Source organism: Galeopterus variegatus, unplaced genomic scaffold (assembly GCF_000696425.1).
Source record: "Galeopterus variegatus unplaced genomic scaffold, G_variegatus-3.0.2 Scaffold4407, whole genome shotgun sequence".
Classification (NCBI taxonomy): Eukaryota; Metazoa; Chordata; class Mammalia; order Dermoptera; family Cynocephalidae; genus Galeopterus; species Galeopterus variegatus.
In genome coordinates this window covers 88211-97715 of record NW_007730518.1, presented here as the reverse complement: position 1 = coordinate 97715, position 9505 = coordinate 88211, and the positions used below count along the sequence as shown (strand labels likewise).

The following is a 9505-nucleotide window of genomic DNA, read 5'->3' as shown; positions in this document are numbered from 1 at the left end:
TTGACTTGGTGTTGTCAGCACCACGCTCAGCCAGTGAGCGAACCGGCCATCCCTATGTGGGATCCGAACCTGGGGCCTTGGTGTTATCAGCACCGCACTCTCCCGAGTGAGCCACAGGCCGGCCCCCAAACTTGACTTTTAAAATGCAGATTGTGCCATAGGCAGTTTAGGGACAAAAGCAATGCAATACAAAGAACTCTGGAATGAGACTGAAAAGGGTTCAAATTCTACCTGTTGCATGACCTTGGGCGAGTTTCTGAATACTGAATGGCTCACCAGAGCCAGGTGCAGGCACCTGAACTGTAGCAGGTGGTTTTCATGCACTCAGTCCTCACAACCTTACTGTGACCCTAGGTATTAATTCCATTCCATAGATGAGGAAATCGAGAAGAACTGAAGTAACTTCCTCATGGTCAGACAGACATTAAATGTCAGAGCTGGAATTCAAACTCGGGTCTGTCCAACTGCTAAGTTGGTGTTCCCTAGGTTCTCACTTGATTCTCACATGTGAAAAATGGGAACACCATCCCTTTCTCACAAAGTTGTTGGGAAGATTGGGAGATTAAATTTGAAAACATTTTGTAACATTCATATGAAATTAATGCTATCTGGAAAACAAATAGAAACGTTTTACCCCCATTTTTATGGCTGAGGAAGCATGAGCCACAGTGAAATTAATCAATCCCCCTAGGGATAACAAGTGGCTAAGTTTGGACCAGAATCCAAGTTTTGTACTCCGAGGCTGATTCACTTTCTCTTCCATGCTCTCAAATGACTCTGGAAGAAAGAGGAAGTGTATAGGAATATCAAAAAAAAAAAAGAAAAAGAAAAAGAAAACACAGCAAGGTGAAATGCCAAGGCCTCAGGGTCAAGCAGACCCTGGTTGGAATTCTGGCTCCACCACTAGCCTAGCCTCAGCAATGCCACTTCGCCTCTGAGTCTCAATTCTGTTGCAGGATTTCTGTAGATTCAGAGAAATGGCCTCAAAGTACTCAGCCCAGGGCCAGGCTGAGTCAGAAAAATAACATGGTCATTGTTATTCCACAATGTCAGGCCAGCCACAGAGGCATGGCAGGGCTAATACCCAAGGGACAGAAGTAGACTTTCAATGCCAAGAGCCTCAACCATTCAATCAATGGGCACAAGTACCTGGCAGGGCAGGGGCTATATTAGGTCAGGCAGATGATGCAATCACAGCTCCCTGCTTGGGCTATGAGGTGGACCATGACCTTCAGGAAATAGAAAAACAGCCCATTAACAAGGAGTACAAAACAAAACCTTGGTGAACTTTTATTTCTCATCATACAGAACTGGTAGCAAAGCCAAAGATTGCTGCACTTCAACACTGGATATCCCTCCCCACCCACCCAGTGGACATTTACAGCGTCATCATGTCCCTCTAGAACCCAAAGCCCCATGCTGGGGCCCTTTCCCCTCCTGCCCACCTTCTTTGTGGGGAGGGCTTTCAGTTGCTTCCCCGTGCCTGCACGGGTATGAAATGTGGCACACTGGCCAGGCTCCTCTCCTGCCCCGCCCCAGACAGGAGGGTCAGAAGCAGCAGCAGCAGTGTAGCCCTTGCCTCTCTTCAGTCACCTCCAAACTGGTCAGAGAGGAGGCACATATGCTAGAAGGGCAAGGGAAGTCATAATTCACAGTTGCTTGCTAAAACAAAGTGCCTGGGATCAGTCCTTGGCTGCTTCTGCCTCTAAGCAATCTACCGAAAATCCAGGAGAGGGGACAGATGAGACACTGGGATGGGGGGAGGGGGGTCCTTGGAAGGCACCTAGGAGAGAATAGACTACAGAAGTGTGTGGCGGGGGAGGGGTGGGGAGTCCCCAGAGGCCTTCAAGATCTTGCAAGAAAATCGGTTTGCTGTTGGCAGGTTGGCCTGAGAATCCCAGGGGGAGGCAAATCAGACATCATGGAAACTCAGACCCACACCTCAGTCTCCAACTGTGGCAGTAAAGAGGTTGGGCTATGTAGGACATGGTCACCTCGCTAGTAGCAGGGCTCAAATAAGAACTCTGGTGTCTCCTGCCTCTCCTACTGGGCACTGTGCCACCTAGAAAGGCTCAACTTTTAGGCAAATGTCTGCAGCAGAACTTCTGGAGACAGAATTGGGTGTTGGCCGCTGTGTGGCAGGCACAGCGCTCTGGAAAACAAGTCTCCCTTTTGTCCTCCTCCTCCTCTCAGGCATTGACCGTGGATCCAGGTATGAGGCCCTGTAGAGATCTGAACCTCATGAAGGACCAAAATAAAGAGAATTTATAATCTTAATACTCCCTCCTCTTCAGAAGGCAAAGTGATCAAAAGAGGCTCAAACTCTCTAGAGATAATCTGCTTTTTTGATGTGCTGGCCTCCTGGGCCCTCATACCACCAGGCATGGGAGAAAAGGGTAAGATGGCAAAAGAAGTCAAAAGAACTGAACTAGGATCCAGGCAACCAGGGAACAAAGGGCCTTCAGGCTGCCCAGCAGAACAGGCTTTTGGGGAACTGGACACACAGACCAGCTGTGACCTTAACTTTCACATTGATGGGTGAATGGCAGGTGGGAGGTAATGAAATCTGGGAGGGAAGGCAAGGCTGCCTGGAGTGCCAGTCCCTGGAGGTGTGTGCCCCTCTCCCTTGGGGGCCAGCCAGGGACTTCTCAGTCCAGGAAGGTCATAGCACTAGTGGTGCTAGAGCCCAGCTTGCTGGCACATAAGACCAAGCCTGGCCCATTTTCCTTCCTGTGCCCACTGCCTCTGGGGGCAGGGGAAGGAGGAGGGGTGTGGCCCCCTGGGATCTCCTGGTCCTCTTCCAGCTCCCAGGGGCAGAGTCAGTGCAATGATCCTGTCCATTCCAGTGAGAAAAAGGAGAATGTGGCTTGGGGGCTGTACAGCACACATAAGCCCTCCCCCAGAGTGGGGGGTGTGGGCGTAGGATAGAAAAGGGTCTGGGTCTGTCTCCAGACAGAGAAGTTCTTGCAGGGAGCAGGATGCCCCTGGGTCAGCTGCTCCAGGCCCAGATCCTAGGTGGGATGGAGTCAGGTCATATAGCGGGTGATGGCGCGGAGGGCGTAGAGCAGAGCGGCTTGCATGCGGGCCTCCAGGAGCAGCAAGTTCACGTGGACCTGGGGCACAGATAAAGTCACGCTGGCAACTGACATCACTCCTCACTATCCCCACTCCTCCCAAACTGCTCCAGTCCCTGACTACCCACCTCACCATTCCCTTTCCTACAGAGATACCCTGACCTTGCTAAGGCTTGGTGCACTGACTGCCAAAGAATTTCAAGCACATTCATCTCCATCATAACAAATCTCTTTATCCCCCAAAGCTAACAAGAGCTACCACTAACTGAGCACCTATTTGGAATCAGAAATTTACATACATTTCTCATTTTATCCTCTCAACAACCTAGAAATGCAGGCAGTATTTATTCCCATGATAAAGATAAAAAACTCAGGGAGGCAAAATGGCTTTCCCAAAGTCACACTGCTACTGAGTATTAGTGTTATGATTATAACCCAGGTCTGCTAGCCTGCACTGAGGACACCGTGTGAGGCAGCCACCCATATTCCCATTCACAGGTGAGTAAATGGAATCTAAAATCATACAGTGGAGTGGCCTACTGTCATAGGTTCAAGTGGAAGACTTGAACAATAGACCTAGGTGTTTCACCTGGCAGGACAGACACAGTCTGAGGTCCCTCATTGGGTCCTGACCCCTTACCCCCTCCACTAGCTGGGCTTCTCTACTACCATCCTGCTCCTCCCCTCGTACCTTCTCCGAGTGGCGGAAGTGCCTCCAGAAGAGGTTGTACATTCTTCGAGTGGTCTTCTCTGGGTAGCAGGCCACTGTCTTGATATAGACTTTGAGGTTCCGCTCCAGGAGCTGGTTCACCTCTCCATAATCATAGTCATCATATCTGGTTGGAAAAGCCCCAACAGCATTACTCATCCTCTGCTCCCATAGAGGGAGGAACAGAGAATGGCATGAAAAGTCAGAAGGCAGGAAGCAACAAGAAGCCTGGTTCCTCTTAGAAAAACAGCTGATATTGTACATCACAGGCCACCAGACTCACAGGGGACCATGGCAAGGAATGCACAGAGGAGTGTATTGTCCGGAGCATCAACTATGTACCATGTGGAAATGTACTCATGGAATCCTCAAAACTAGTGTATATTACTGTATATGCAAGTACTGCATACAATATACTGTATTCATCAACCCCATTTCATAGATTAGGACACTGAGATTTAGAGAAGTCATTTGCTCTAGGTCATGCAGCAGGGAATGGGATTCAAACAGAGCTCTGCCTGGCTCCAAGGTCATATTCATTACTCTACAGCAAAGGCCATGGAAGGTGGGGCAGGAGGTCAGTGCATATTTACCCTGGAGAAGGAAGAAGCTAAGAGTAAAAAGGAGCTGGTACTCATTTTATAGAAGAGCAAACTAAGGCCAGGAGAAGGCAATTAACTTGTTCAAAGTCAAAAAGCAAGCTGGTGGTGACAAGCCTAGACAAGTCTGGAAGCCACTTTGTCACTCCCCAGTCCAGTGAGCTAGGGCAGCTAACATCATCACAGATCAGTGTGGGTGGGAAAGACTGAAAATTGGACAGATTTGGTAGACAAAGATACATGAGCAAGGATCGCACTGAAGAGAGGAGAAGCCTAGACCTGAGGGTTGGGCAAGAACTAGCCCATACCACATTCTAAGATGCCTGTTCTTGGCCACACCTGTATTGGAAACCTGCCAATGACCAGCAAGAGGATGGCCAATAAGTTGCTTTTTTTTTTGTGGATGGCCAGTATGGGGATCTGAACCTTTGACCTTGGTGTTACCAACACCATGCTTTAACTAACTTAGCTAACCGGTCGGCCAGAGAATAGCCAATGAAGTGCAGCTCAACCCACTCAGTGAAGTCTGACTTACAGCTAGTAACATACAGAAACACAAATTTTCTAGAAGTAACATGTATCTTTTTAAAAATTGGGGGGAAAATTTTCAATGCTTAGTATAAATTATTAAATGAGAAAAGCGAGAAAAAAACCGTGCTTACTAAAATATGCTCATGCTTGAGTAAATGAATAAAGTAAGTGAAATGAGTAGGCAAGAAAATGGCAACATATCTTATTTTTCTAAAATTATACGTGCTCTGGTTATTTGCACAAAGAAAAAAGAGAGGAAGAAAATACCTGACAATAAGAAGAGCAGACAATATCATAGATGATTTTTATTTTCTTCTTTTGGTTATAAATGTTCTCTAAATTTTCTAAAAATCAGGCTGTTTGTTTCTCTTTACAACATCAAACTTTTTTTTTAAATGAAATAACCATAATTTCAACTATTCAAAAGCGACTACATAAGAAAGAAAAAAGCAATAGAAAAAAACATTGCAGGATGTGAATGTGCTTGCACCGAAGAAGTAGAATTTTGGAAAATTGTTTTTTCCTTAATTCTCTGAATTTTCCACAATGTTATGAGTATGAGTTTCATTTTTAAAAAATTTTTTTTGTGGCTGGCCTGTAGGGGGATCCAAACTGGTGTTCTTAGTGTTATAAGGCTGCAACTAACCAGCTGAGCTAACCAGCCAGTCATGATTTTTTTTTAATAAAAAAAAAATTATTCTTGTATAACCTCTTTCTTTTTTTTTTTCCCGGTGGCTAGCCAGTGTTCTTGTATATCCCTGACAAGTAATTTCACATCTAGGATTTATCTACAAGGACTTATACGTAAGACTAGTCAGTGCACATGGTATTTGTAATAGTGAAAAACTCCAAACAACCTAAATATCCAACAATAGGGAAATGACTGGATAATTATAATACATCTGTGACAGAATGCCATGCAGTGGTTAAAAAGCATTTAAAAAAAAATGTATTCATACTGATAAGAAAGGTGGTTCACACTAGATTATTAGGTAAAAAAAGCAAGTTGCAGAATATTTTGATTATGATCCCATCAATTAAAAAGAACCTACTAAAAAAAGCAGAAAAGATTTAACAAGCAACAAGATGAAAATGTAATTCATTATATTATACTATACAGAGACAACCATTACTAAATAACATTTTAGTGTGCAGCCTTTGACGCATTTTCCATGCATGCACAAGCATTTAGCAAAAAAGGAACAAAAAGATGATTCTGGTTGGTAACCACCTTTCTTTTCTCCCAGTACATTTTGAGTATTTTCCCACAGGAACATAAATAAACTTCTATTGTAATTTGTCATAGCTGCCTAATATTTCACTGAATGAATATATCATTATTTAAAGTCTCCTATGGCATTTATGTTGTTTTTACTAATTATGAGAGAAGAACTGCTAGTTGGAATGGAAATACAAACATAACTATATGTATACAACATAACCATACATATACTTACAAACTTACAAACATAACTGTATATATATACACGCACACACACATATATAAACTACCATAGTTATCTCTGAAGGTGGCATTAAGGAGTTTCATTTACAAGGTTCAAATAATGAGCACTTCCCCTACCTCTTAAAATCAGCAAAGAAATACACTTGCTCTGAAAAATGCTACAGGAAAGAAGAAAAGAAAAGAAAAATGAGGGCTGGCCAGTTAGCTCAGTTGGTTAGAGCTAGGTGTTATAACACCAAGGTTAAGAGTTCAGATCCCCATAATGTCCAGCAGCCAAAACAAAAGAAAAAGAAAAAGAAAAAACGAAACAACTGTGAATTCAGAGTGAAGACTTGTAGTGCACACATGCCCTGAATGAGGGGACATGTGCTCACCTGATGCCAAATACGCAGTGGATGTAGTTCCAGATGGCCCTGCGGAGCATGGAGGTGTCCACACCGCTGTGCATGGCGATGGTGTTGTAGGTAAGGCTATAGGCTACTTGGAACTTCTCATCCAGCAGCTGTCCACCCTCAGGGTAGAGCCGCTGGATCAGCGAGTAGCCATGGTCTTCCCAGGTATAATCCTGAGGAACACAGGATGGGGTCGGTGAGTGGAGTCCAAGGCCAGCCAGAGAGACCCCATCCTCTGGATCTCTGGAGCACACCTTGCTCTCCAGAATGCTTTCTCTCAACACCACAAATCTAACATGCTGCTTGCTGTGGGCCTGAGAAGCCAGGGAGGATGCATCTTGGTCATGACCTTCTCCCCATGATCAGCTTAAGCCTGAGCTTAAGGCACAGATGGGTCTCTTTAAGATCCACAGGGAGCCCACTGCCCTCATGGAATCTTAAGGGAGAGAAGGTACTCAACTCTGTAAACACTCAAACCATCTACCTATTGCTTGTTCATAAATCTGGAACAATGGCCAAGACTAGTGGGCGAGCCCTACCTGGGCGCGGAAGGTGGGGGGCGCCTGAGCTCCTCGCCGGGTGAAGTCCTCATATCCAAAAGTGGGGTCTTCCACAAAGCACAGCATGTCTGGGTGTGGAGAGGGCTCCAGGATGTCAGCTGAGGACCATGTCAGAAAGAGATCACAGTGAGGCGAGGCATGGAGCATACAGAGCTCCACTCCTGATCAATCATCAAAAGGGGCTGGGGAAGGCAGAGTAGAAGGCCAAAGAAAGCCCCTTGCTACAGTGAGTGGAGCAGGACTTCAGCTGGAGCTGGGCCTGAGGGAGCAGGTGAACCAGGCCCGTAGACTCAGGAGGCGAGGCCCCAGTCACAATAATCTGGCAGTTATTCATGGAACTTGCTCACCCTGAGCCAGGTTCTGTACTAAGATCTTTGCTTCCACTGTCCCGTTTACCCTCCACACCAATACTGAAGCCCTGAGGCAGGAAGAGACTTGTCAGTGGTCACACAGCCAGCAAAGCCAATAGGCCAGGATTCAAAACCAGGTCTGACCCTAAAGACCATGCTGAGAACCTCCTGGAAGGGAGGTGGAGGGGGTAGCTGCTTATGGAACACAGGAGGTGCAATACATGGAGGGGTCTACTCCCCACCAGAGAGGGCATAAGAAGGGGCTGCCCCTGTCTGTACCTGAAGGGGTCACCAGCAGGCTCTCTGACTTCTCCAACTCAAAGCGGCTCTCCATTTCCTCCTGGGACGCTGCCTCATGCCGCAGCAGGCTCTCCTGCAGCTGCCTCATGCGTTCCATCAGGGTCTCCACGTCGTGGGCGGCCTCAAAGCCCTGGAGGAGGGGCCTGGTGGTGACCACCTGCTCCTCCTCTCTCGGCCATCCCCACCTCCCCACATGCCAGGCCTTCCTGAATGATCGTAAAGGCCTAGCGCATCCTCTGTGCCAGCCACGGTGCTGGGCAGCTCACGTGGTTTGTGCTTCCCAAAGTAAAGTTTACAAAGCTACAGAATAGACACATGTCTTCTGTGAGCATCAACTTTCCTCACAGGTAAGAAGTTAAGGTATCTGTATTTTTATATTAAAACAAACAAGACCACAGAATGAAGGAAGAGGCAAACTTTGTATTAAGGCACTAAAAATGAGCAGACTTTGAGCCTATGGCGCTACACTCTGAAAAGCCAGTCACGTGGTATTTCCTTTAAACCTCACAACCCACTGTGTGTAGGGGTCTTTATCCCCCTTTCACAAATGAAGAAACTAAGCTTCAAGTCAAGTAACTTTTCTATGGCTCCTCAGAGTGAGGAGATAAGGAAGTAGCAGCTTCCACCCAAGGACCAGAGGCTATGCCAGCCTCTTCCTCCACCAAGACCCAGGCCCGTGACTTACCCCAGAGTTGTTCAATGGGTCCCTGCTGGGGGGGCTGCTTTGTTCACTGGGAGGTGAAGGTGCCTGGGGGGCAGGGCTGCCTTCCACGTCCCCTTCAGGGAGGATGCCACAGCCAAACACGAAGGAGGCCAGTGAGTGGCAGTGGGTGAGCAGGACCAGGGCCTGGATGAGTTCAGCCAGGGACCAGCTATGTTCACCTGTCTTCAGCAAGGCCTGGATGGAGAGAGGGCCAGACCTGCTCAGTGCCTGCCCCTGGGCTGCTCACCACATCCCACCAGGCCCCTGTGCTCCCTCGGTACCCCGCCACTCCGTCCCACTGCACCTGGATGTGCTCCTTGGTGATGAGCCACGGCCGATGTGCCAGCAACTTGTTGATCTCGCTGAGTTTGCGCAGCTTCTCAGGGGCTCGGTGGAGGCCCAGCAGCCACTCAGGGTCACCGCCAGACTGCAGAAACTCAGCCATGTGGGAGCCCACCAGGTAAGAACACTGGTGGCGGGCAGCAGCCTGTAGAGGTAGTAGACAGAGCCTGGGTCTCCCTCCTTCTTCATACCACACTTGGGGTGGGTACCCCATGGAGAAAGATATCATATAGCCCCACTGTTGCCTAAGAGGCAGGAAACCTAGGTTTTTGTTTTTTTTTTTTGTCCTTTTTGAGACCGGCCGCACCACGCTCAGCCAGTGAGCACTGTGAGCGCACCGGTCATCTTTATATAGGATCCGAACCCGCGGCGGGAGCGCTGCTGTGCTCCCAGCGCCGCACTCTCCTGAGTGCGCCGCAGGCTCGGCCCTGGAAACCTAGGTTTTAACCCCAGCTCAGCCACCAGCTGGCAGGACACCTG

General features: G+C 47.7%; 1 protein-coding gene across 1 annotated transcript in view; it reads right to left on the bottom strand.

Annotated features, from left to right (window-relative positions):
* Positions 1–1265: 1265 nt before the first annotated feature.
* SESN2 (sestrin 2) overlaps positions 1266–9505 on the bottom strand; it is an 11839-nt gene continuing 3599 nt past the window's right edge. Inside the window, exons 3-9 of the mRNA XM_008587503.1 lie at positions 8988–9170; positions 8666–8878; positions 7960–8110; positions 7310–7428; positions 6753–6943; positions 3766–3910; positions 1266–3113 (exon numbers count right to left, since the gene is read on the bottom strand). Coding sequence (XP_008585725.1) covers positions 3027–3113; positions 3766–3910; positions 6753–6943; positions 7310–7428; positions 7960–8110; positions 8666–8878; positions 8988–9170 — 1089 coding nt within the window. The 3' untranslated portion in view covers positions 1266–3026. The remainder of the gene's footprint in view (positions 3114–3765; positions 3911–6752; positions 6944–7309; positions 7429–7959; positions 8111–8665; positions 8879–8987; positions 9171–9505) is intronic.